Source organism: Phalaenopsis equestris, unplaced genomic scaffold (genome assembly GCF_001263595.1).
Source record: "Phalaenopsis equestris unplaced genomic scaffold, ASM126359v1 Scaffold000002, whole genome shotgun sequence".
NCBI classification, from domain to species: domain Eukaryota; kingdom Viridiplantae; phylum Streptophyta; class Magnoliopsida; order Asparagales; family Orchidaceae; genus Phalaenopsis; species Phalaenopsis equestris.
The window spans coordinates 15,779,529-15,807,267 of NW_018164444.1; the positions used below are offsets into that span (position 1 = coordinate 15,779,529).

General features: G+C 32.8%; 1 protein-coding gene across 3 annotated transcripts; it reads right to left on the reverse strand.

The window, feature by feature from the left end:
* Nucleotides 1–1,860: 1,860 nt before the first annotated feature.
* Nucleotides 1,861–27,453, reverse strand: LOC110031572 (3-phosphoinositide-dependent protein kinase 2-like). Of its 3 annotated transcripts, none has more exons than XM_020734831.1 (11): nt 27,100–27,453; nt 20,041–20,221; nt 19,813–19,865; nt 19,572–19,673; nt 19,392–19,497; nt 19,217–19,295; nt 18,969–19,134; nt 2,855–2,989; nt 2,622–2,764; nt 2,178–2,400; nt 1,861–2,106 (listed from the first exon to the last, which is right to left on the reverse strand). In XM_020734831.1, the coding sequence occupies exons 1-11, from the start codon at nt 27,295–27,297 to the stop codon at nt 2,023–2,025; spliced, it is 1,470 nt and encodes a 489-aa protein (XP_020590490.1). In that variant the 5' UTR covers nt 27,298–27,453; the 3' UTR covers nt 1,861–2,022. The 3 variants fall into 3 exon arrangements, with proteins under 3 accessions (XP_020590490.1, XP_020590484.1, XP_020590499.1); XM_020734825.1 differs by having other exon boundaries at nt 2,840–2,989; XM_020734840.1 differs by lacking the exons at nt 1,861–2,106; nt 2,178–2,400 and having other exon boundaries at nt 2,669–2,764; nt 2,886–2,989.
* Nucleotides 27,454–27,739: the final 286 nt, after the last annotated feature.

The window sequence follows — 27,739 nt, forward strand, 5'->3', positions numbered from 1 at the left end:
ATTTGGTAGAATTATGGTGGTATTCTAATGATATTCTGATGGTATTATAGTGATATACTTGTGATATTTTGGTTGTATTATGGTGATTTTTTTTTTTTTTTGTATTCTAGTCATATTCATGTGACATTTTGTGACATTCTTATGATATTATAATGATATCCGATTGTACTTTGGTAATATTTTTGTAATATTCTAATGGTAATTTCGTAGTATACTAGTGATATTTTAGTAGTATTTAGTGGTATTATGATGGTATACTTGTCATATTCTTGTGATATCTTTGTGATATTCTGATAGTATATTAATAATATTCTAATAATATATAGTGATATTCTTTATGGTGACATATTTGTGATAATTTGTTGGTATACTTGTGGCGTTCTGAGTGTATAGTAGTGGTATTATGATTGTAAACTAGTGGTATTCTTGTGATATTCTGATCATATTCTGTTGGTATTCTTGTAGTATTGTAGTTGTATCCTGGTGGTATATTAATAGTATTCTGGTCATTAACCTACAGTATTATGGGTATTATGATGGTATACTTGTGACATTTTACTGATATACCAGAATACCACCAGAATACAATCAAAATATCACAAATATATAATCATAATACCACTAGAATATTACTAACATACTAACAATATACCATCATAATATCGTCAGAATACCACAAGAATATCATCATAATACAACTAGACTGCCACTTGCCTACAACTAATGCCACGAGAAACCACTAATACACTATCAAAATACCACAATATACGGGCAAAATACCACACATATTACTAGAATATCATCGAAATACTAGCATACTACCAAAATATCACTAAAACATCATAATAAAACATCCAAAATATCACCAAAATATTAACATAATACAACTAGAATACTACAAGTATATCACCAAACTGCCACAAGAAAATCATAAGAATAATGCAAGAATGCCACCAAAACACCACTAAAATACCACAATAATACAACCAGAATATCATCAGAATACCACAAAAATACGACCAAAATACTACCAAAATACAACCAGAATACCACAATTATACAGCCAGAATATCACTAGTATACTGCCAGAATATCACCAGAATACCACTAAAATACCGCCAAAATATCATCATAATACAACTCATAGTCTTCAGGCCGGGTCACAAAAAAAAAATAGTTTCTTTCATAATTTTTAAATTCGTGAAAACAGGTACCACCACTTCACAAATGGCGCTGTATTATTGGAGTTTTGCGTCCAAACTCAAATCTCAATTTATGTTCATCTACAATACACAAAACTCAATAAATATTTATTTAAGATATGCGTGTATGCAGTTACTAATTTTTTTACCTCATGAGCTCTATGTAGTTCAGTACTTCAACAAATGCTAAAAACTGCGATTTATTGTACAAAATCAAATTCAAATGAGCTGCAATCTTCCCCTTTAAGTAGGACCTGCTCCATTAGAATTTAGAGGTAAAGCAGCACGGAGCTCCTAAAATAACTTTGTTCCATTCTGGCTACAGGAAATTGCTTAGGATCTCATTTGGTTGCTTGTCAATAAGAAGCTTAACGGCACATTTGGTTGCTTTTAGATTAAAAACATGTTTAAAAATATTATGATTCGATTTTCACTAGTTAGAGAGAAATTTATATCATTACTATGAAGAGAGTTTTGAAGTACCTAGAGGAGTGATAAATCAATCCTTGCATCTAATCGCATTTAATTAAAAAGATGAATTTAGGAAACTTCAAAACTTTCACAACACAATGAGAACTGTTAGCAAACAAATCAGACCTTAGAAAAAAGTGAGTTTGTTTTCCCTCATCTTAAGTGAATAAAATCATCAGTTTTGGGGGATGTTTTGAGAATGCCTCTGAATTTTTTAATTAATGCCTGTGTCTATTTACATCCAGACAAATTATGGATTTACCAAAAATGATAATTTTTGTAAATCATTATTTCTAACATCAAGTAACCAAATAAGCTTACAAGGCAAAAATATTGGCTCCAGGTGAATTCAGCGGTTTACAAGGCCTTCAATTGCCTTCTTCCAGTGCCAAGCAAGTTGTTTCTTATCCTCAAACGTTGAGACCTTCATTGGCTGAATATGTAAAGCAGTTAAATGCTATTTAGTAAAACAAATTTCACAAAGTTGCCCAGAAAAATACATACCGTGCAAACCTTGAAGTGTGAAGAATTCAAGACCTGGACGCCAATGTCATTAGGGTTATCCGACCATAGAATCTTCATACTTTCTATTGACTTGGAAGGATCAACATAAAATAATCTGGGTTTGTTGGTGAGGATGAGCTGCACTTTTTTGCTTGTGAGCAGACGCAGTTTTTTGAGCTTAGAAGCCAAAACAACAGTCTCCCCATACTCCAGAAACTCTTTCCTGATACCAAGACAGTGAGTGAAGTAAAAAATGAATGAATGAATCTTGCATTGGTGGACAATGAATGGCATCATACAGCAAAATCTATTCCAGCAGTGATGGCTGAAGAAACTTATGTTTCATTATCAAGATGCATGCAATCATTAAAGCAGAATGGTATTGCTATCACAGTAAGAAATGAAGAGATGTTATTGCTTAATTTATAGCATAAATATACTGACCATCTAGAATCAAAAGAGTCCACTGAAGCCAACAAAGCAGTATGAAATTCTAATGACGGTGATGTATTAGAACCAAACTCTGAAGCTAAATTCTTATAAAGGACAACAGCTGATTTATTTTTCTTCAAGACCCTCCTGGAATCCTGACCAAGAAAATGTAAACTGATAAAAATACTATTAAACTTCTTTTTTTTAAAAAAAAAGGAAATAATTTTCACATTTTGGATTAAAACATTCGAGTTCAGAGCGATCTTCGGGGCTGACAACTGTCTTAACTTGCTCCATTCAATGCCCTTAAAGAAAGGATGCATCTTTAGGGCAGGATAACCCCCTGGGCCAGCGCCCAATCTTCCTCCAGGATCAATATCCTGCAGCAGAACTATGGTTGGAATAACAGTAACATAAACACACGATTATCAAGATCAGCATGATTATTCTTAAAGCTTGGTTTCCAGTTTTTATTACAAAGAAAGCATAACACATTTAGAATGTAATGGAAAATATAAAACAAAATTCATTTACCTTTATATTGTTCTGAACAAGAATAGATTTTCAAGGCAAGTACATTCAAAAAATAATATTTAACAAAAAATATCGGATAATCTATGTTAACTTTAAATTACATTCAATTTCAAAATATTATAATCATCTTAAATCTAACATAAAAATTCTATTAAATCTATAGCCAAATAGAAACAAAAAAATGTAAAATTTTGTCATTACAAAATAATAAATGAAGTATTCGAATTAAATGAAATTTATTGTTAGTTAAGCACTAAAAAGGATACTTTATTTGGGTATTCAGAAACTAAGAAAATTTGGCTTGACACTCATGAATAACATATTTACTAATGATTAATAGGATAAATCATTACAGTAATTTTTTTTTTTTGGCAAAGTTGAGTGTCCAACCACACAAATTGATGAGGTGGGTTTGATCCCATGATTTCTTAATACTTCAAAAATCTTTACCAACAATGCTAAATGCCACAAACCATTGTAACAATAATCAGATAGTTTTACTAATTTAATTAATTTAGGAATTTAAAATTTTGAGTTTATGGGCTTAGATACCTCCTATGAGAAATAGTGAGATACCTTCTATGAGGCTTAGATACCTCCTATAAGGAATAGTGAGAACAGCGTTTTAAGGTGAAGCTTCCAAGAATGTCAAGTATGCAACCCCATTTCCCTCTGGTATCTTCTCATATTAGTCAAATATTTCTCTTCCTCCAAGATGCTTTAGAAGATAGGATTCGGGATGCCTTGCCTAAGATGGTAGGAACGCTGTCATCTGCTTCAGTTGCAAGAATATTCGAGACACATCCAAATCATGCCCTTACCCTCTGAGGAAGGCAGCATTTTATCTACATATGCCTTTCAAGGAAGATGATGAAGATAGCAAAATATATGCCTTTCTTGCATGACATGGAAAATAAATCATTTTTACAACGCCATGATTTTCTTTATATCTCTGATATTAAAATAAAAAAAATTTGATCTCTTGGAAGCCTCAATTGCTATTAAAATAATAATTGCTTTAACTATAACACCATCATTAAGCTCGATCTTTCTTTGTTCATTTAGTTTTAAAGTTCTTAAAATTACTTAGGATAAAGGCATTAAAACTTAGCAGTTGTAAAATTCTGGTGAAAGAATGGGTGAAAGTTTAGGTTGTCCTAATTTTTCTGCTTTGAGGAAGATATAAATTGGGTTGCACAATCTTCCATATTGTTAATGTAATTGGTCTGCTCTTGACAATCACACTATATCGAGAATGGTCCTTCATAAAGCATCAGTTTTCGTTGAAATCAAGAATCTGTTGCATTGGCATCCAAGGGTAAATTTGTCTTTTATTAGCCTACAGGCAATTTAATCATTTGTCATTTATTATGGTTTAGTAGAAATAGGGCTAATATGTTTGGGGTTAGAGATATGCATGAGATTGTCGTTGAGTCTTGAGTTTAGGGTTTGAGAAAGATCCCATCTCTCGGATTGTAGGAATTGAAAGAGATCGCCTACCTATCAAATTGTAGGTGTTTATATTTGTGTTCGTCTTGAGTGTTTGATGTTGTTGCAATTAAATATTATTTGTCCTAATTTCTGTGTGAACAATTGATTTGGTTCCAATTGAATGGTATGGGAGCATTGATTTGGGAAAAAAAAGGAAAATCGGCTCACGGAGGATTGATCGGGCTAGTAGGGTAAGGACGATGGGATGGGATCACATCACTAGCAGGAAAACGATGACGGATTGCGGCGTGAGATACAATCACGATTACAGCTCACAGAGAAGCAATAGTCTGATTGCGGCATACATAAGATTGCAGGAGCCCTAGAGATACAACTGCGATTTAAGCTTGTTGGAGACAATTGCAGCTATAGAGGTTGTAACTCCATCTTTCTCCTCCCACTCCTTCACGTATAGTCGCAATCGGAGTTAGTTGGAAAGGCTCCGATAGGATTGCAACCTGCAGAGGCTTTTTAACTCCCATCTTCTTCCTATTTCCATCCCGTCTCGCGACATAGTCGCAATTAGAGCTAGTTGAAGAAGGCCACGCGGGGATATGTGCGAGAACAAAGAAGCATACCCTGGATTTGGTGCGCCCTGGTAGTGATACAGTAACGATTCAGGCAATTTGGGGAGCCGATGGAAGATCACGGCTTACTACCTAGCAGGGTAAAAACTGAAAGAAAGTCGAAGGATCACAAGTGTACAGGAGTTCAGCGCCACTCTTGATCAAAAATGAAAATAGGGAATGCAACGTAAATGAGTTATGTGTTGCTTATAATGGAAACTCATGATCGAGATCTGCAAAGTACAAAAATTTGGATTACGGCTTCCGGAGTTCCGCGCAACTTCCAATAGTTCCCACCAAACCCTATACAAGAATTTCGGGATCGCAGTATCCAGAGTTCCACCCACACCGAACCCGTGCTTAGAAATTTTGAATCTCGTGATTTTGGTGTAAAGGGGTTTCAAAACCATCCAAGAGTAATGGTTGTCAATAAAATGGATGCTTGGAGGAAAAAGTAGCAAAATAGGTCAGTCAAATCAAATCTAAAATAGAGGAGTGTTCCACGGCAATGGAAAAGAGGTTAGAGGGGAGGTTCATAGCCTTAAAAAAATTATACAGAATATTATGGATTCCTAGCCAATCCCTACACTACCAGCAACAGGATCGAGTGACGGCGTATGGAATGGACATGAGCGACCGCAATCAGAATAATTCAAGCGACATCAGGGCACCGTCGTTGTCTCAAATTGATCTGGAGCAACAGGACCGAGTGTAGGAATGGGAAGCAAACTCGAGCATCAGAACTCGGAAGAAATGACATGACATCAGAACAGATAGAATGAGAAGTAGCAGGCAGAAGGGGACGAGAAGAACAATTTAAAGGATTTTGACCCAAAATAGAGAATCAGGGTGGCACCAGTGATTTTGTTGCAGCAACCTTCCAAGCAAAGGGCAGTTCTGAAGCTTGTAGGTATGGAAAAGCTGATTATAAGGCACACCAGACTTATGGAAAAAGAGAAATCATTATGAGTCGAGGAAGAGAACCCAACCCCCACTTTATTGGATGGTGGGGGTTGGGGGGAAAGAGATTGGTGAGGACACTCGCACAAAAGGAAGCTGAAGATGTCAATCTTTGAAAGATGGTATGCCAACGGTTTGGTCTATTGCGTGGAGAGAAACTTTGTTGTTAATGTTCTGACAGAGGAAGAATAACTAATAGTAGCGTACCTTTGTTTAGAAGCAAAAGCTATAGCATTATCAAAGGAGAAAATAATGTCAACCAATTACAACTTGGGAAGAATTTAAGAATTGCTTTTTGGAACGTTTCTGAGTCATTCAGGAAAGAGATATATATGAATAATTCTATGCATTGACTAAAGAAGGGACTATTATGGAGTATGGAAGAGAGATTCAAGCTATAATCGGGAAAGATGAGGGAGATTTCTAAAGCAGTATTGGAGAACTTCATGAAGAGTCTAAAGTCCGACATACATGCAGCATTTAATCTATTGAGATAACGAGACTTGGCAAAAGTTATGGAATTAGTGTAGTTAGTTTAGTTAGTTGAAGATCATAATGCAATGAAACAGACTAATAAAAGCCGCACAGGTGGAGCATCATACTAAACTGCGATAACCACGACGACACCAAAGACTTAAATAGTAAAAATCCATACAGAGGCTTCATAAGACAAATCATGGTCCACAACTGAGGGCGACACTCAAGCACCTTATAGAAATAGAGATACAGGAAAAGCGAGCCCAAGGGATATATCTTCGATGTGATGAGAAGTTTAGAAAAGAACTCCATTACAAAAATCGAACATTACAAATTCTCACAATTTTTGACGAGGAGGCAGGGGACGAAGAGATAAATGAAGATTTGGTGGAGGAGCAACACCATCATTTTTTCACCTTAAGGGCAAAATATCTTTTTGAGAGAGGAGTAATGTTAGACCGACACCTAAAACCAAATGTCTTTTATTGGCGGGCAATTTAGTCTTTTGTCATTTACAATGGTTTAGTATAAATAGGGCTAATATGTTTAATGTTAGGGGTATGCATGAGTTTGCTATTGTGAGTCTTAGGTTTAGGGTTTGGGAGATTTCCTGCCTCTCAAATCGTAAGAATTGGGAGAGATCGCTTACCTCTCGGATTATAGGTGTTTATCTTTGTACTCGTCTTGAGTGTTTGATATTATTCTAATAAAATATTATTTTTCCTAATTTCTGTGTGAAAAATCGATTTGGTCTCTATCAGAAGCTTGATGTGTCCCCAAGGTTGATTTGTTAAATATTTTTGAGTTCCCCTGATTCATTGTTACATCGCAGGACCATATTGAAGAATTCTCATACACTAGCTTGCATCCCACTCCTCTCCATTAGTTGGTATCTCGTCCAAGGTCGAAGATAACATCTATTTGAGCAAAGAAGCAATCCGTTTCAAATCATTATTAAGTCCTTAATGCCATTAATTCTATGAAAATTTCTCCTTTCACTATGCCCAATTCAATTCCAACAGCTCTCAAGGGACTTTGGATCCCTCTATTTTTTATAAGCAAATAGAGGCTATAAATGTTAATTCTTAATTCAATTCAAAGGATACTATCATTAAGCCATTTTATCATATTGTCGGTACTATTGAAAAAACATTTGAACAACAACTAGTGAAGCCAAATTCAATGACAAATATCTTGTAATCAAAAGAGATTAGAAAAAACCATCAGTGACAAGGCTACAAAGACTACTAGAATAGCAAGCTAACTTCCATATAGGAAAAGGATAGTGTGGTTCTTTCTATTAAACAAATAATAAAGAAAATCTCAAATATCTATTTTAGCTTGTTAGAATTCTATTATGCAAGTAGTAAAAGTGTCCATCATTAAATGCTCTCGTGGAAATGATTTTAGGGAAAATGATAATAACACTTGATGGCGGAGAAAAATGGGAATGCAAAAAATTATTTCTAAATTTTATTGTTTTCTTTATTTTCCTAAGCTTCATTCTTATCTGTTATCCCTCTACTTGGAGTCTCCAACAAAGCTTGAAGTTGTCCTTGATCCCCATTCTCAGCTTTTGCTCATAGTGGCTCATAAATTTGGTGCTCTTGTCCAGCCTCGTCTGCGATAACCACGACAACATCAAAAGCTCAAAAAGTGAAAATCCAGATGAAGGCATCACGAGACAAGAATCATGGGCCACAACTGAGGGTGACATTCAAGTGCCTTACAGAAACAAAGATTTAGGATAAGCAAGCCCAGGGGTTATATTTTCGATGTAATGAGAAGTTTATACGAGAACACCAATGCAAAAAATTAAACATTACATGTTCTCACTATTGGTGAAGAGGAGGCGGGGGATGAAATAGAAGATGTGGTGGAGAACACCATCATTTTTTTCAGCTTTAGGACAAAGTGTTTTTTTTTGGAGGTGAGTAATTTCACGTCGACACCTAAAGGTAATTTTATTTTTTAGTAGCTTACAAGCAATTTAGTCTTTCGTCATTTATTATGGTTTAGTATAAATATGGTTAGTATGTTTAGGATATGGGTATGCATGAGATTGTTGTTTTAAGTCTTATGTTTAGGATTTGGGAGATTCCTATCTCTCAAATTGTATGGATTGAGAGAGATCACCTACCTCAAGGATTTTAAGTGTTTATTTTTGTGTTCGTCTCGAGTGTTTGATGTTCTTGCAATAAAATATTATTTATCCTAATTTTTGCGTGAAAAAAATGATTCATTTTCTATCAAAATCTTAGTGTTATCTCCAAAGATGTTTTGTTGCATATTATTGAGTTCGTCTAATCTATCTCCACCATTGTTAAATCCTAGGACTCTCGTGAGGAATTCTCAAGCACTAGCCTACATCCCGGTCCTCTCCATTAGCTGGTTAATAATTTTCATCCAAGGCTAAAGATGACGTCTATTTTAGCAAGAAGCAATCCGTCTCAAGTCATTATAAAGTCCATAATGCCATTAATTCTACAAAAATTTCCCCTTTCTCTATGCCCACTCCAATACCTGCAGCTCTCAAGGGACTCTTTATACCTCTATTTTTTATAAGCAAATAGAGGCTATAAATGTTAATTCTTAATTCAATTCAAGTATGGATATGATCATTAAGCCGCTTTATCATATTATCAGTACTATCGACATAAGTATTGAACAACAACCACTGAAAGCTAAATCCAATGACAAATATTTCGTAACCAATAGAGAATACAAGAAACCATCAACGACAAGGCTACCGGCAAGGCAAGCTAACTTCCACATGGGGAAAGGATAGAGTGGTTATTTCTATTAAAAATATAATAATAAAAATCTCAAATGTCTATTTTAGATTGTTAGAATTCTATTTTGCAAGTTGTAAAAGTGTCCATCATTAATTGCTCTAGTGGAAATGATGTTTGGGAAAATGATAATAATGTTTGATGGCCGAGAAAAATTGGCATGCAAATTTTTTTTTAAAATTCTACTGTTTTTCTTAACATTGTCATTGATGGTCCCAAGCCCGGATGTGAAAAGTCGAGAGTTGCGTTAGGTGGCCAACAACCAACGTAAAATTTGTCCAAAAAATCATGAAATGAATCATTTTGATCATTGTGTAAGTGCTAGAGCGTTCCCTGGAAGCGACGCGTTGTATGACCTGAATACAGTGAAAAGTGTGCAAGGGTCACTATACCGTCCGAGTGTAGTGTCAAATAAGCAAAGATTCTCGTATTACGGATGGATGAGAGCAAAGAAGTTAGTCCAAGAAACTAATAAAACTAATATTAAGTTAGGATCTTGAAATATATGCACTCTCAATGATAAATTAATGAAATTAGTTGATATTATGATTTACAGAAAAATTAATATTTTATGTATTCCAGAAACTAAATGGGTTGGAAAAAAGGCTAAGGAGATTGATAACTTAAGTTTTAAATTTTGGTATTCTGGTAAGAGTCGCACTAAAAATGGTGTAGGTGTAATTATATATAAGAGTTTGAAAGATAATGTTGTAAAAATTAATATTATTGGAGATAAAATTATAGCTCTTAAAATTATTATTGACACTAAGATTTTTAATATTATAAGTGCTTATGCTCCTCAAGTAGGTTCAGATATAGGGTCTAAAGATAAATTCTAGAATGACTTAGATGACTTAATACAAATGATATCTCATGAAGAAAGAATTTTTGTTGGAGGAGATTTAAATGGACATGTCAGTAGAGTAGTAGAAGATTTCAGAAATATTAATGGTGGCTACGGATTGGAGCGATTAATGAAGATGAAACCATATTAAATTTTGCTTTAGCTTATGCTTCTTTAGCGTATAATTTGTTATTACTAATATTTTATTCAAGAAAAAAGACGAGCATCTTATTACTTATAAAAATGGATCTAATAAAAGACAAGTTGATTATTTTCTTATGAGAAAAATAGATCGTCAAGATTGTACAGATTGTAAGGTCATTCCAAGTGAAGATTTAAACACCCAACATAGATTATTAGCTCTAAATTTTAAGATAAAAAGTTGTAAAATAAAGAATACTTAGACTAATCATCGTAGAATTATATGGGGAAACCTAAAAGACATAAAATTATTTTTATGAGTAAAATTCAAGATTTTAAAATTTAGGATGTTCAAGAAGAATCAAATGTTATGTGGGATAAAGTAACAAACGCTATTAAACAAGTAGCAAAAGATGTACTTGAAGAATCAAAATAAAAAGTTTCTATAAATAAAAATAGTTGGTTGTGAATAATAATGTGCAAAAAAAGATAAAATATAAGAAATTATTTTATAAAAATTGAATGAATTAAATATAAAAACTTAGAGAACTGAGAAAAATATCAAACGACCCTTAGAGAGTTTAAGAAAATAATTTATGACACAAAAAATTCTATTTTTATTGATCTTTATAATAGTATCTTTATATTAGATTAGATACTAAGGAAGGTGAAATATATATGTATAAATTAGCCAAACAAAAAGAAAGAAAAAGTAAAAATTTAACTCAAGTAAAGTGTATTAAAGATGAAATCAAAAAGTGTTTTTCTTAGAAAAAGATATTCGTTTTTCTTAGAAAAATCAAAAAGTGTTTTTCTTAGAAAAAGATATTCAACATAGGTCGGTAAGTTATTTTGATGAACTTTTTAATGAAGTTTATAAAATATTATCGACCTTAGTGATATTAATATCATTAATAATAATAACACATTTCATTTTTACAGTCGTATTAGTAAAAAAGAAGTTGATGAGGCTTCAAAGAAAACCAAGGGTGGAAAATCTGTAGGACTTGATGATATCTCAATTAAAGTGTGGAAATATTTAGGATATTTGAGAGTCTCTTGGCTTACTAAATTCTTTAATATTATTTTAAAAACTAAAAAGATGCCTGAGGAGTGGAGGAAGAGTATTTTGGTCCCCATTTTTAAGAATAACGGGGAAGCACAAGAGTGTGCAAATTATAGAGGAATTAAGTTGATGTGTCATACTTTAAAATTATGGGAGAGGGTAACTGAACATAGGTTAAGACGGATTACAAAGATTTCACATAATCAATTTGGATTTATGTTGGGCAGGTCTACTATAGAAGCTATACATTTATTGAGAGGTTTGATGGAGAAGTTGAAAGAAAATAAGGAGGATCTACATTTGATTTTCATTGATTTAGAAAAAACTTACGATAAAGTTCCAAGAGATATCCATTGGAGAGTTCTATTGGAGAGTTCTTGAGAATCTTGAGAAAAAAGGCATTGATATGACTTATATTCAAGTCATTAAAGATACATATACTAGAGTTGTTACTTGTGTTCGAACTAAAGGAGGACTGACCAATTATTTTCCTATTTCAGCTGGATTGAATCAGAGATCGACTTTAAGCCCATATCTTTTATATCTTTTTGCTTTAGTCATAAATGGTTTTACTGGACATTTAAAGGAGGATGTACCTTGGTGTATGCTTTTTGTTGATGATATCTTTCTCGTGGACTCGTGGATAAAACAAGAGAGAAAGCCTAGGAAAAACTTGAATTATGGAGGTCTAAATTGGAGTCTAAAGGCATTCAGTTGAGTAGAAATAAAATTGAATACATGGAATGTAATTTTAGTAGTAGTAGCTCTAGTGATATAAGTGTAACTTTGGGTGATCAAATTATTAAAAGTGTGAACGATTTAGATATCTCAGGTTTGTTGTTCAAAGCGATGGTGATATAGATGGGGATGCTAATAGTAGAATTCATGTTGGTTGGTTGAACTGGAGGAATGCTTTGGGTCTTTTGTGTGATAGAAAAGTATCGCTTAAACTGAAAGAAAAATTTTATAAGATGATAGTGAGACCTACAATGCTCTACGACACTGAATGTTGGCCTTTAAAGAGAAGCATAGTACTAAGTTAAGTGTTGTCTAGATGATAATGATTAGGTGGATGAGTGGCTTTACACTTCGAGAAAAAATGTGCCATGAGTATATCTGTGATAGGGTTGGTGTAGCTCTAGTGACAGACAAAATTAGAGTCGTCTTAGATGGGTTGGTTACATTAAACGTCGATCATCTGATGATCCGATTAGGAGTGTAAATGTTTTAGATTCGACTTATGTTAAGAAAGGCAGAGATAAACCTAGGAAGACTTTGGCTTATTGTATAAAAAATGATCTTAATTTATAAGAACTAAATGAAAATGACACTAAATAGGATGCAATGGAGAAAAAGGATTCATATACCGACCCCACGTAGTGGGATTAAGGCTTTGTTGTTGTTGTTGTTATTGTCAGTTGTTTTCCTTATTTTCCTAAGCTTCATTCTTCTCTCTTACCAGTCTAATTGGAGGCCTCCAACAAGGCTTGAAGTTTTCCTTGATCCTCATTCCAAGCTTTTGCTCATAGTGGCTCATAAATTTGGTGATTTTGAACAGCCTCGTTCAACCCCACCCACCCGCCCTCAACTATAGAAGCTTGTTGAAATGATGACAGCCATCCAATTAATTGTCAAAACACCAAAAATGAAACCAAAACAAATCTTATTGACGCCATCTCAAAATAAAACCCAAAATCTAAAGCAACTAGGTGAAACCACCATCAAAGCCATCAAAAGTGGCAAACCATTTAAGATAATTTCTATCTAAATTTTTCATTATTTTGAAAGAAACCCCAAGCCAAGGATTCAAATAATAGAATAATACTCTGCCTTCCACAAAATGATCGAGGAACAAAAACTTATGTTAATTTCATGCCATATTGACGATGCAATTGAGGGATGATTCCTATTGCTATTAAACATAAACTGATTACACTCGTGACAGAACTTGCTCACTACCCTATGGGATCATTTTGAAACAGTAATAAACAACGACCTTTGGGGCCAGTTGGCTAAGCTCACCCAAAGATCGACAATTGCAAAATATCAACTCTAAATTGAGTAATTTTCAAATCAAATTAATCATCAACGAGCTATTTTTTTGGAGTTCCTTTGAACCGGGTCATTCTTCCAACATCGGTGAAGAATCAAGACCTGTCACATTGATCAAGTAATTAGACTTGTCATGCTGATGGAAAACAAGTTAAATAAAGGGTAGTCCATCTTAGGCTCAACACCCACGCCTCCAAAACTATAACCATCAACACCACTCCACCATTACTATCATCCCCAACCACGAGCAATCCTAAATCCAACAATAGAATTCATTCCTTGTCCACCACCAAAATGATGGCAAGCCATAAGAAGGTCCAATGTTACAATTGTGAAAAAATTTACTCATGATCACCTTTGCAGAAGTAAAATGTTTGCTCTAATGACACGAATGAAGAGATAGTATTCTGATCAAATACCTATAACATTCTCTCCTTCAACACAATAATATCCATCATAAATCCTACCTAGTTATCATGCCCCGCTAGCAAGCTAACAATTATGGAACAGATTACAGGGCAATAGGCAAATTATAGTATGCCAAGGTTCGACTTATCCTTGGTGACTCTAGTTATAATTTTTCCAACAACATTTTTTCACACTTTGTCATTCAACTGACTCAACCATTGCAAGTATTAGTCAAAAATGATGTATCCTTACTCTATCAATAAAAATGTGTGGATACAACCCTTCAAATGCTACATCATAACATGGTTCTTGAACTTTATGTCCTCCCAAATCCAGGTGTTACAAGTTGTATTGAGTGTTCAACTTCTAAACCCTCTAGGGAATCTAACCACGAACTAAAATACTTTATCTATTAATTCATTTGGTTGGAAAATAATGTTAATCTTTGAGGTATGATCACTTCCCCTTCAAGATCTAGCTCACGGCATCATTAGCTGAACCCAAGAATTTAGCAAGCAGACATTTCCAACCAAAACCTCGATAAAACTTCTTCCTTAATTTCCTAATCACCCACTCAACTCTCCCATTCTCATCCAAACAATTCATTAGATTTTCTTACAGTTAGGACCACTCCAATCAACATAAAACCTTATTGCTACCAACATTTCTTAAAAGCTTCCCTTGAAACTATGCTTAGCGATCTGCTCAATTTAGGCTTAATCCGACCCAACACAAACCCATTCTCCTCTCACATTCTATTGGTCAAAAGAAAGAGGGCACTTCGCACTTTTGTGCCGACTAGTGAAAATTGAACTAACATAACTCAAAATCAATTCCCATTCCCCATAGTAGATGAATTACTTAATGAATTACATTGCATAACAGCAAAACAAACTTAGAAACCAACTATCATCAAATCCAATGGCTTAATAAAAAAAGTACAAAAATCGACTTTAAACATACAAAGACCATCACTAATTCATAGTCATGTTCATTGGCCTTACAAATGCACGACCACCTTCCAAAATGTTATGAATTAAACAATAAAACTGGATCTCCACAAATTTATATTTTTTAATTAATAATTATGTATAACAATTCTGTAGTTGACCATCTATGCATTCTACTTAACATCACCTTTGAAACACTATCTATCTCAAACACTCAAATGCCTATTCAAGAATCATCAATTGAATATTTGAGCCACATGGTTGATGACATGAGCATTAGTCTGCACGAAAAAAAAAAAATTGCAATCAAGAATTGGCCACAAACACAGATAAAAACAGCTGCAGGGATTCCTTGGCCTTGCCAACTAATTATTGTAGGTCCGTTAAACAATTTGCTCAAATGCATATCACCTAGCAAATTTTCTTCAAACTATTACTTTTCAGTGGAGCACACAAGTAGAGAGAGCATTCATCTGATTAAATATGGCACTAGCAATGCCACCACTTTTGCTCTTCCCAATTTAACCAAACCATTCACAGTCGATACAAATGCCTCCAATTAGGGCATTGGTGCAGTATTATCCCAATACACTGCATAAAAAAAATACAATAGGCATCAACTTACATTTGCAAGATGTTCGCCATCATAGAATTCACTCGCCAGCATCCCATGCCTACATGGCACTAAATTCACCATTGGAAGTAACCATCAAAGAATTCAAGAGCTCATAAGAAACAAATGCATCCCATGCCTACGTGGCACTAAATTCACCATTGGAAGTAACCATCAAAGAATTCAAGAGCTCATAAGAAACAAATGCATATCACCTAGCACTGACCTTGAATTCAAAGTTTATCTTCAACGAGGGGAAATTGTTAAAATAGCAACTAACAAAACTAAAGCAACAAGAATCTAATAAGAAACAAAGAAAATGAGGTAATGAGGTAGCATCGGTGACAGGGCTGTGAAGACAGCCCAGCTAACCTCCACATGAAATAAGGATCTAGGGGTTTCCATTTTGCTAACGGCAGAAGCCTTCATCGTTAATTTTTCAAGCAAAAATGTTAATAAAAGAGATGTTAAGGCGCAATCGCCTAGAATATGGGAATATAGAAAATTATTCTACAATTCCCTGATTTCCTTCTTCTTCCTAAGCTTCTTTAATCTCTCTTATATCTCTTCTTGGGACCCTCAAACAAGGCTTAAAGTTGTCATTTATCCAACGTCTATCCACCACTCATCGTGACTCATCAATAACTCCCTTCAATTGTCTTCTTTTACCCGTTACTAGCTAAGCTATTTCTAGTATATAAAATTGTAGTTAGTTTCGTTAGATAAACATTTTTCAGTTACTGAGGGAAGAAATATCACCTCAATTATTTCCACCAATATTTTTTAAAATGTTTGACATAATGAGACTAATTTGATAATAATCCATGATGAAAATGTGCCAAACAGTGAAGGCTTGATGAAGAAGTGAATTCAAAGAATACGGCTATGGCCAAATGCAAATCTAGAATAATTCTTCTCATATATTACTATTATTTAATTAAAATGACTGGTGGCCCAAGAAGAAAAGATTCAGCTTGGAACGATGGGACTTAAGTTCATGTGCCAAGAGAAAGTGCAAAGAAAATATATGTTTATTTGAAACGTGAATTTTTTGACAAGCAAATTATTGTTGGTGTTAAGAGACTAGATCAATTAGCTTGCACACATGTAAATATTAGAGCATGGGAGAGTGCTATATGAAGTCAAGAAGAAATGTGTTGAATATTTCAAAAAGTATGCCACCTCAAAATGAGCAGCGCAAAGAAATATATAAGAGATGATAGAGAATAGTTTACATTTTGGTTCTCAATATGATGGTTCTAGTAGTCGAATTCATTTATTTTCTTCTAATAGAGGAACTCGATTACTAATGAATAGATTTATTGTGAATCTGGATAAAAATAAGAATATCAACTCTCAAATGATTCCTCCAACTTAAACGAAAGAACACGGAAATAGAGTGCGTTAAAATATTGCAAGATTTTTTATGAGAATGGAGTTTCATTATGTGATGAGTTATTCATGGATCAATTTACATCATGAAAGGAGAGATGGGGGAAAAGAGAAGCAAGTGAATATTCTAGAGTTGAGATGTCAAACTAAAAAAATTATGATTAAATATAAAAATTTTAACTCAAATATCCAAATTCACAATAAAACTACCACACATTTTTATTTTTTATGAAATTTCAACGATTTGATCGTGACACGCATAAATAAATCGGTTCAGTAGTTCAAAAAAATCACATAAATGCTAGTTTTGTAAATAACAATAATTCATGTGTAATTGCCCTAATTAAATAATAATAATAATGATAATAATAATAATAATAATAATAATAATAAACAGCTCATAAGGCCGAATCTATCTCACCTGGGCTCTAAAATTGGCTTAAAATTTTGATCGTTTGAGTTGATTTTAAGTGAGCTTGATTCAAAATTAATGAGCGGATTTATGAGTTAATTCTGATTTTTTTAAAAAAAATATTAAGTGGAATTTTGTTCAAAATGAGCTGGCTAAGGGATATGTTCTGATTGTTTATTTATTACGATGCAATAGTTGCCATGTATTTATTAATATAAGGATAAATTAGTATGAATATTGTCATTATCCTTCAAATTAGAGATTATATATGGGTGTTCAAAATTTATTTGAAAGTTTCTTATATATGCAATAAACCTAAAAAAATGGCACTCCAAAATAAGTAAGGCCATCTGAGCATAAAAAATTTCATGATTTCCATTGGGGAACTCGATATAACTTTCATATACACATGCTAAGAGACCAATTTTGAAAACATAAAGTTCAAAGAGAATCATTTACAAAGAAGGTACACATGAATATATATATGCATACCACACTAAACAGGTATTTTAATGTAGAAATCAAAAGATATTACTTACATCATCTAGGTCTTTTGCCATTCAAGTAAAGTCAAGGAACATCTCGTCATATCATCTTGTATCTAAGAAAGGTTCAACCATTTACATTGTCAATGAGGCCTCCAAGTCGGTGTTTCGCTCACAAAAAGAGAAGCAATTCAGAAAATTCTTTTTCAGAGTCCCTCTGACTCAACAAGTGAACTCTCCAAGAATTTCATTTTAAATAACTAAAAAATACACATATCAAACAATGTCCTTAGCGTTATTGTGTCTTCCTCAATCCTTGCATGTAAAATACTGTCAGCTTTTTTGGCATATTCAGCAAAGGCCAGCTCAATCAACTTAAATTTATAAAAAGAATAAGTTTATATTGAGCAACTAGTCCAACTCGCTCTCTAGCTGGTTAATTTTCATACAACCTCAAATAAGGCCCGACATAATTTTCGACTTTCCGAAATCCTCTTCCCTTCTAACTAGTCGTTTTGTCTTCAATATAGAACTCATGGTAGGGATAGTGTCGTCCATTCCAAATCCCCGAAACTCTCAACGGTTAACGATTCGCCAAGGCTAAGTAACGAAGAAATCTCACCAGAAATCGCAATAGTTGAAAAGCAAATAATAAATTAAGTTGTAAACCAGAAGCAAATAGGTGACTTACAAGGATAGAGGTTCAGTTCTTAATAAAAAGAAAATAGCCTCTTTGACTAGCGACTCCAAAAGTTATTTTGTGCAATCTTAACCGCCTTGGCAAAGAAGGAAATCGAGTTCTTCAGGCATCGCAGTGAATGGAACTTGGCATGAGGTCAAATTAATGGGCTATGAACTAAAAAAAATAAGCTCCATCCTTTTTTTAAAAAAAGCCAATCTGTTCAGCCAAATATGTTCTTTCTCGTGTTCTATTTTCACCAAACATGAATAAAGTTAAAGCAAAGACAACATGACCTAAAAGATCAGGGCAGTTAATATAACTGAAATAACATTAATGTCAACAGGAGGTAAACAACTTTAAATTTCATTTATTTGGATTGATTATTTGATAATGAAGCAAGAAATATTGTTTATGCCAAGCTCTTTCATGCAATTTTACATTTTTTCAGTTGCTTATCAAAATTCGTCAACAAGTTTAATAAGGCTGCCATTTACCAATAATTTATCAATCAGATCAATGGCTTCATCTGAAAAGTAAGCAGGGAACGTGATATCTCTTGCTTTGATTTTCTTAAACATAAGCCATTCACAAGAATCATGGAAGGGAGAAGTTCCAGAAAGCATCTGATACATGGTGCACCCAAGAGCCCAGTGATCATTTCTGAAATTGAAATGTCAGCAATAATTTAATACAAGAAGGATATGATTCTTTACAATTGGAAAAGTGGGGTAGATTTACTTACGCTATACTAGTTGTACATCTGTTAAGTACTTCTGGAGGAACATATGCAGCAGTTCCCTCAAAAGAACCAGTTTCTTCATCTGAATCACCCATATTACAAAAGAGGATAAATTAAAGCAGTTAGTTATCTCGGGACAGGAGTTCTGAGGAAAATCCAGATCACAATATGAACTTACTTGCCGCAAGTGGAGGAAGTAAGATTTGGGCATCTTCAGTTACTTTTACACTGCCAAAATCAGCAACCTTGACATGCCCATCAGCAGTAAGAAGTAAATTCTCTGGCTAACATTTGCAAGAGGATTAGGATAAACAGTGGTGGTACATAATAACAGGTCCATAAGAGTTCAGTCTCATACCTTAATATCACGATGAATTAATCCAACGCCATGCAGATATTCCAAGGCATCAATAATTTCTGCCATATAAAAGCGAGCCTCACCCTCAAAGATACGGCCTTTCTACAAAAGTTGAAATTTAAAATAACATTTTTTTTTTCAAATAGCAAATTCTGAACTTCACAAAAAAAATAATAATAAATATAACTAAAGAAAATTACTAATCATTTAAAAGTCTAGCGATTAGTTATTCAAATATTACCCTGGTTATTTGATCAAATAGCTCTCCTCCTTCACAAGCCTCGAATGCCATGTCTTCATAGTTTATGTTAAGCATAGAAACAAAATCCATCACTCAACGGTGAAACTACTCAAATATTCAAGATGAAACTTGACTTCGGTATTGTTTTAAAAGCATCAATTGTGGTCTCACAACAACGAGTGCATAACACTGACTTAAAGTAATGATTGCTCAGAACACCAGACTTACAAAGGGAATAAGAATCTTGGAATGTGAACAAAAGCTGAACAATCCCAGGATGATTTAGTTGGTCGAGTACAATGCGCTCCCGTTTTACATGGGATACTTTCTGTTGTTTGGTAATAAAAGCCTTGTCCATGATCTTCATAGCATACACTTGTCCCGTATCTTTCTTCTTTACCCTAACTACCTGATGACACAAGAATTGGAGAATAAAGTTGGCTGCTGAATATAGGAGTTGGAGATAAAAACATAATATTAATTTGCATTCATTAGATAGATTTAATAACCAAGAACAAATAGTTAAAGATTACGAAAAAAACCACGTGGAATCTGTTAAATTTTATTTGTGGCTCACATTTATTTTAATAACTTATGAGATTTATTTTCTTAACTCATAACTTATGTCATAATAAATAATAACTTAAGCTATTTATTTTTATAACTCATGATAACTTAAGTTATTTATTTTCTTAATTCATAACTTATGTCATAATAAATGACAACTTAAGTTATTCATTTTATAAGTCATGAAAAATTATGTTATTTATTTAATAACTTATGTCATAACTTATGATAACTTATGATATTTATTTTTGTAACTCATGTAACGCCTAAAATAAATAAAAGTTACTAACTTATGTTATAAAATCAATTAATTTATTAAATTATCATAAATCATATTGATTAGTAATCTCCTTGATGGATGATGATTAAATAGAGCATAATTTAGAGAATGGGTCATCTCTCTTCCTTACACGCCTTGTACATTTTTCTCCATCAGAAAGTACAGAAAGTTCAAGGGATTAGAGAGAGAAACTTCATCTCCTCAAGATCAAAATTTCTTCAAGATCAAATCTTATCATCATGAATACATGTGTGTGTTAATTTATTATAGATATGTAAAAATCATGAATTTAAGAAATCTTGATTATTATGTATTTTTAGAATTTGTGTTATAAATGTCAAACATGAATTTCCAACATGTGGTATCAGAGCCTTGACTGATATAATTTATGATTTTTCATATAATTTTATTTATGTTAATTGTATTAAATTTCCGCTGTGAATTAGATCTTGAATTAGATCACTAAGAATTAGATACTAATACTAAAGTAAATTAATGTGATTGAAATTATTATTTATTTGATGTCCATGTTATGTTTAATTTGTTAGTCACCAATGTGACCAAATTAATAAGTTTAATAGACGTCAAATTAAATAAATTTAATTACTCACGAGTATGTGATATTTGTTATGAAATAATTTAACATTTCATTACGAAAATATTAAAATTCATTGATTATAAAATATTTCTAGATTGCCCAAAGGTTGATCATTTCTTTTATAATCTTTGAATATAATTATAGTTTATTTATATACTTAGTTAAGATATGTTTATACATACCAAAGATAATAGACATGTCTAATTTGAGTATAAACAATTATCAATTATATTAAAATTAAATCAAGTATCAATTATATTTATTATCGTGTATTGTTATATCACCCAAAGGAGATTTCAATATACTATTATTATTATTATTATTATTATTATTATTATTATTATTATTATTATTATTTTAATATGATTTTATATGAATATCTATGTAAGTTTAATGCTCGAAGCATTAATGTACGAGCATGCTTTATTTATTTGCAGTAACTACTCCTGTTTCTCTTCATTTGCAAGCTGCATCTATTCAAACTTTCAATGAGCTTCATTTGTCTGAATGGCGTGAGCAAGTCCGGTTTTACCTTGGTGTTCTGGATCTTGATTTGGCACTCGCGACTAAAAAACTTCCTGCTCTTACTGATTTTAGCAATGCTGAGCAAATATTTTTCTATAAAGTTTGGCAAAAATCGAACAGATTAAGCTTAATGTTTATACGAATGACTGTAGCAAACCACATAAAGTGTACATTGTCTAATACTGAAAGTGTTAAGGAATTTATGAAATTTACTTAGAATTGTTTTCAGTCTGACTCTGCTGATAAGTCTCTTGCTGTGATGCTATTGAGTACGTTAACTAACATGAACTTTGATGGTTATCATACTATGTATGAACTTGTCGTTCGTTCTCGTACTATGCATGAGCTTGTCGTTGAAATGACGAACATTGCAGCAAAACTTAAGACCTTGGAAATGGAAGTGAATGAAAATTTCTTTGTGCAATTTATCATTAACTCCTTGTAACTCCTTGCCTCCTAAGCCTAAGTATGGTCTATTTCACATGAATTACAACACTATGAAAGATAAGAGGAATGTGAATGAACTATAATGTATGCTCATTCAAGAGCATGCAAGGCTTAAAAAAGAAATAAATCACTTCATTAATCTCATGGTTTATCAAAGAAAAGCTGTAAAAAACCTGGAAAGAAGAATGGAAAGGACAAACAATGACCACTAAAGATTAATGTATCATCTGCCCTAATTCACAAAGAACAACATAAAGGAATTAAGTGTCGCTTTTGCAGAAAGTTTGGACACCATCAAAATGAGTGTCAAAAATGCAAAGACTGTTTTGAAAAGAAAGGTAAACCTTGTGTTTCTATATATTTCAAATCAAATTTGGCAGAAGTTTCTTATAATATCTGGTGGATTGATTCTAGTTATACCACTCATGTTTCTAATATGATGCATGGATTCCTTACAACCCAAATGAAAAGTTTGTCTTCATGAGAAACCGAGTCAAAGCACCAGTTGAAGCTATTGAAACATATCGATTGATTTTACGATTGATTTTAGATACATTGATTTTAGATACTGGACATCATTTAGATCTTTTTCAAACACTTTATGTCCCTTATGTTTCTCGTAATTTAATTTCATTGTCCAAACTTGATTCTATTGGATATTTCTTTGAATTTGGAAATGGTTGTTTCAGTTTGTTTAAACACAATTATCTCATAGGTTCTGGTATTCTTTATAATGGCCTATATAAGCTTAAACTTGAAAACATTTTCGCTGAGACTCTAATGACTTTGCATCATAATATTGGTATTAAACGTGGTTTTATGAAAAAAAGTTCAGCTTAATTGTGACATAAACGTTTCGTTCATATATCCAAAGAAAGAATTGAAGGATTAATAAAGAATGAAGTCCTTAATGAATTAAATTTTACTGATCTTGACACCTGTGTGAATCGTATTAAAAGAAAGCACAGAAATCACACACTTAAGAAAACCGCCACAAGAAGCACACAAATCCTTGAAATATTCCTTGAAATTATACACACTGATATTTGTGGATCTTTTGATGTTTCATCTTTTGGTGGAGAGAAGTATTTTATCACCTTTATTGATGATTTTTCACGTTATAGGCATGTCTACTTATTGCATCAAAAATCTCAAGCTATAGATGTCTTAAAAGTGTATATAACTGAGATTGAGAGACAATTAGACAGAAAAGTGAAAATTATCAGGTCTGATAGAGGCGGTGAATATTATATAACTTACAATGAATTTGGATAATGTCCAGGCCTATTTGCTAAATTCCTTCAAAGTAATGGCATATGTGCTCTATACACTATGCCAAAAACACCACAATAAAATAGTGTTGCAGAAAGGCGAAACCATACTTTAATGGAAATGGATAGGAGTATGATAAGTAATTCTTCTTTACCCTCATCATTGTGGATGCATGCTTTAAAGACCGCTGCATATTTGTTAAACAGGGTTCCTAATAAGCAGTTCCAAAGACTTCTTTTGAAATGTGGATAGGAAGGAAACCTAGTTTAAGGCACCTGCGTGTTTGGGGTTGCCCAGCAGAAATAAGGTTATATAATCTACATGAAAAGAAACTAGACTCAAGAACAATCAGTGGTTTCTTCATTGGTTATCCAGAATCTAAAAGGTATATATTTTATTGTCTTAACCACAGTATAAGAATTATTGAAGCTAGAAATGCAAAGTTTATTGAAAATAGTTAAGTTAGTGGGAGTTTGGAGCCACGTAAAGTGAAGATCCAAGAAATTAAGGTTCAAATTCCTTTACCTACCTAAAATTCCTTCTCAACTTGTTATTCCTACAATTGTTGAACAGTTTGATAACTTAAAAGAACAACAGATATATGATCAAATACCCCACAATGAAACTGTCACTAATGAACCTGCATTAGATGAACCAAATGAAGTAGCAACTAGAAAGTCTCAAAGACAAAAACGATCTGCTATTTCTGATGATTATGTAGTTTATCTACATGAGTCTGAATTTGACTTGGGATTCAATAAAGATCCAGTTTCATTTTCATAAGCTATAGAAAGTGTAAATTCTTCTAAATGGTTAGATGCAATGAAAGATAAGTTGAAATCGATGAATCACAACAAAGTTTGGGATGTCGTTGAATTGTCTGAAGGTTGTAAAAAAGTCGAGTATAAATGAGTTTTTAAGACTAAGCGCAACTCAAATGAAAATATTGAACGGTATAAAGTCATACTTGTTGTCAAAGATTTCACTCAGAAAGATGACATCGTTTGTAAAAAAACATTTTCTCCAGTTTTTAAGAAAGATTCATTTAGAATTATCATGACACTAGTAGCTCATTTTGATTTGGAGTTACACCAAATAGATGTGAAAAGTGTCTTTTCTGATTGGGAATTTAGATGAAAAGGTCTACATAAGTCAACTTGATGAATTTTCGATTGAAGGAAAGGAACACTTCATGTGTAAACTTAAAAAATTAATATGCGTGCTTAACAAAGCTTCCCTACAATGGTATTTTAAGTTCAATGATATCATCATGTCCTTTAGATTTAAAGAAAGCACTGTTGATCGGTGTATATATGTAAAGATCAGTGAGAGCAAGATCATATTTCTCATTCTGTATGTTGATGACATTTTGCTGGCTACTAATGATCTTAGTTTATTATATAAAACCAAAAATTTTCTCCCTAAGAACTTTGAAATGAAAGATATGAGTAAGACATCCTATGTGATTGGAATTGAAATATTTCATGATAGATCACAAGGATTGTTAGGGTTGTCTCAGAAAACTTGTCTCAGGATTGTTAGGGTTGTCTCAGAAAACATATATCGAAAGAGTTCTTAAGAGATACAATATCGAAGGGTGCTCAACAAGTGTTTCTTCAATTGAAAAAAGGAGATAAATTCAGCCTTATGCAGTGTCCAAAGAATGATTTGGAACGTAAACAAATGCAAGAAATTCCTTATGCATTTATTGTTGAAAGCTTAATATATGCTCAAACTTGTACCAGACCAGACATTAACTTTATTGTCGGGATGTTGGGCAGGTTTCAAAGTAATCCATGAATAGATCATTAGAAAGCTGCAAAAAAAGTTTTGAAGTATCTACAAGGAACAAAAAATCACATGCTCACTTATAGAAAATCTAAAGTTCTAGAAGTGATAGGGTATTTAGATTCAGATTTTGCTAGATGTGTTGATACTAGAAAATCAACATTTGATTATCTCTTCCTTTTGGCTGAAGGAGCAATCTCATAGAAAAATATGAAGCAGACTATCACAGTTGCTTTCACTATAGAAGCTGAATTTGTGACTTGCTTCGAATCTACAATTCAGGGTTTATGACTGCGAGATTTTATTTCAGGATTTAGAATTGTCGACAGTATTGTCAAGTCGTTGAAATTTTATTGTGATAACTCCGCAGCAGTCTTTTTTTCCAAAAACGACAAGTATTTCAAAGATGCTAAACACATGGAATTAAAATACATTGTCTTTAAGAAGAAATTCAGAAACATAGGGTGTCAATTGAGCATATTAGCACCAATCTCATGATTGCAGATTCTTTAACGAAAGAGTTGTCACTGAAGACATTTAACGAACATGTTGCGACAATAGACATTACCAAAACTCTTTATTAGTTTTATGTTTTTTGTATTTTGACACTTTGGGCTCAATTTTCTTGTTTCTTACATTTATAAATCTAATTTTTATCGTTAGTGTAAATTTTATGTTGCATGATGTTCAACAAGATTTGTCTTTTAATAGACATTATGGGATCATGATGTTAATTCTCATTATGCTAAGCATGTAATTGATATTGTGATACATGAAAGTGAGTGCGTCGTAAATTGATGCATAACCGTCATGATTCATATTAATTTCATACTTATTAAATAATTTATGATGTAACCAATATAAAGAAGAATTTATCTTATATTTTGTGCAATATGTTATGCACTATAAAAATTAAGTGAGTCAAGTGAGAGAATATAATTTTTTTATTTGTGGCTCACATTTATTTTAATAATTTATAAGATTTCTTTTCTTAACTCATAACTTATGTCATAATAAATGATAATTTAAACTATTTATTTTGTATAACTCATGATAACTTAAGTTATTTAGTTTCTTAACTCATAACTTATGTCATAATAAATAATAACTTAAGCTGTTTATTTTTAGTTTATTTTTATAACTCATGATAACTTAAATTATTTATTTTCTTAACTCATAACTTATGTCATAACATATAATAACTTATCCTTAAGTTATTCATTTTATAAGTCTTGAAAATTTATGTTATTTATTTAATAACTTATATCATAACTTATGATATTTATTTTTGTAACTCGTGTAATGCCTAAAATAAATAAAAATTACTAACTTATGTCATTGATTTTAATAATAAAATCAATTAATTTATTAAACTATCATAAATCTTATTGGTTAGTAACCCTCTTGATAGATGATGGTTAAATAGAGCATAATTCAGAGAATGTATCATTTCTCTTCCTAACACATCTCTTACAGTTCTCTCCATCATAAAGTACAAAAAGTTCAAGGGATTAGAGAGAGAAACTCTCTCTCTTCAAGATCAAAATTTTTTAAAGATCAAATTTTTTCATCATGAATACAAGTATGTATTACTTTATTATAGATATGTAAAAATCATGAATTTAAAAGTTATTAGCTATTATGCATTTTTAGAATTTGTGTTATAAATGTCAAACATGAATTTAAAATCCTAAAGATCCGCTCTGTCCACACGGGATCTAACTACTTCAAATACGTGAAATTGACATCTGAAGGAAGCTAATCACGAAGGGGAAGGGACTTGGAAAATCATAAACGATTTAATCCAAACCTTGGAAAAGGAACCAACGCCGAGGACCGGCCCGAGCACAAAATCATCGATGGTGAAGTTTTCCTGCGGTGCCCTAAACGTAAAGTTGCTACTCCTCGGCGGACCGCTGCAGCTGACGACGCTCCGTAGCGACGGGGCCCGCACCTCCACTTCGAACTCGTTCGTCGATTCTTCCCGCCAACCCCGCACCACCGTCATCTCAACCAGTAGATTCTCCTGCGAAAGCGAAAGCGGAGGAAGGAGAGGACGGGGAGGAATGGCAAATACAAAGAGCGCAGCGACTCCAATGAGAGAGAAGGGAGCACGGGGCAAGCTGCATTTTTGGAGGAGGGAAAAAACTGATGCTGTTTTGATTGCGGGGTCTCCCGGTCCGTTCGAAAACGAAAATTTCCCCGACGAAAACGAAAATTTCCCAATTATAGATAATTATTTCTATTTTATTCTTAATTTAAACTTCGAAAACGAAAATTTCCCAATTTTAGATAATTATTTCTATTTTATTCTTAATTTAAACTTTTTTTTTAATTAATAAATATAAAAAACGATCAACACTCCATACTTTATTTTAATAATTAATATTTTTATTTAATTTTTTTTTTTGTAAATTATTATTTCAAAGAAGTATCATAATTATATCTAA

What these genes read in the sequence shown, in the direction of transcription:
- LOC110031572 (XM_020734825.1), bottom strand. Translation starts at nt 27,297, where the DNA reads ATGACGGTGGTGCGGGGTTGGCGGGAAGAATCGACGAACGAGTTCGAA. An exon ending in ATCTGATTGATAAATTATTG is followed by an intron (nt 2,990 to 18,968) that starts GTAAATGGCAGC and finishes GTTCTGCTGCAG; the next exon opens with GATATTGATCCTGGAGGAAG. An exon ending in CACACTTCAAGGTTTGCACG is followed by an intron (nt 2,107 to 2,177) that starts GTATGTATTTTT and finishes TTACATATTCAG; the next exon opens with CCAATGAAGGTCTCAACGTT.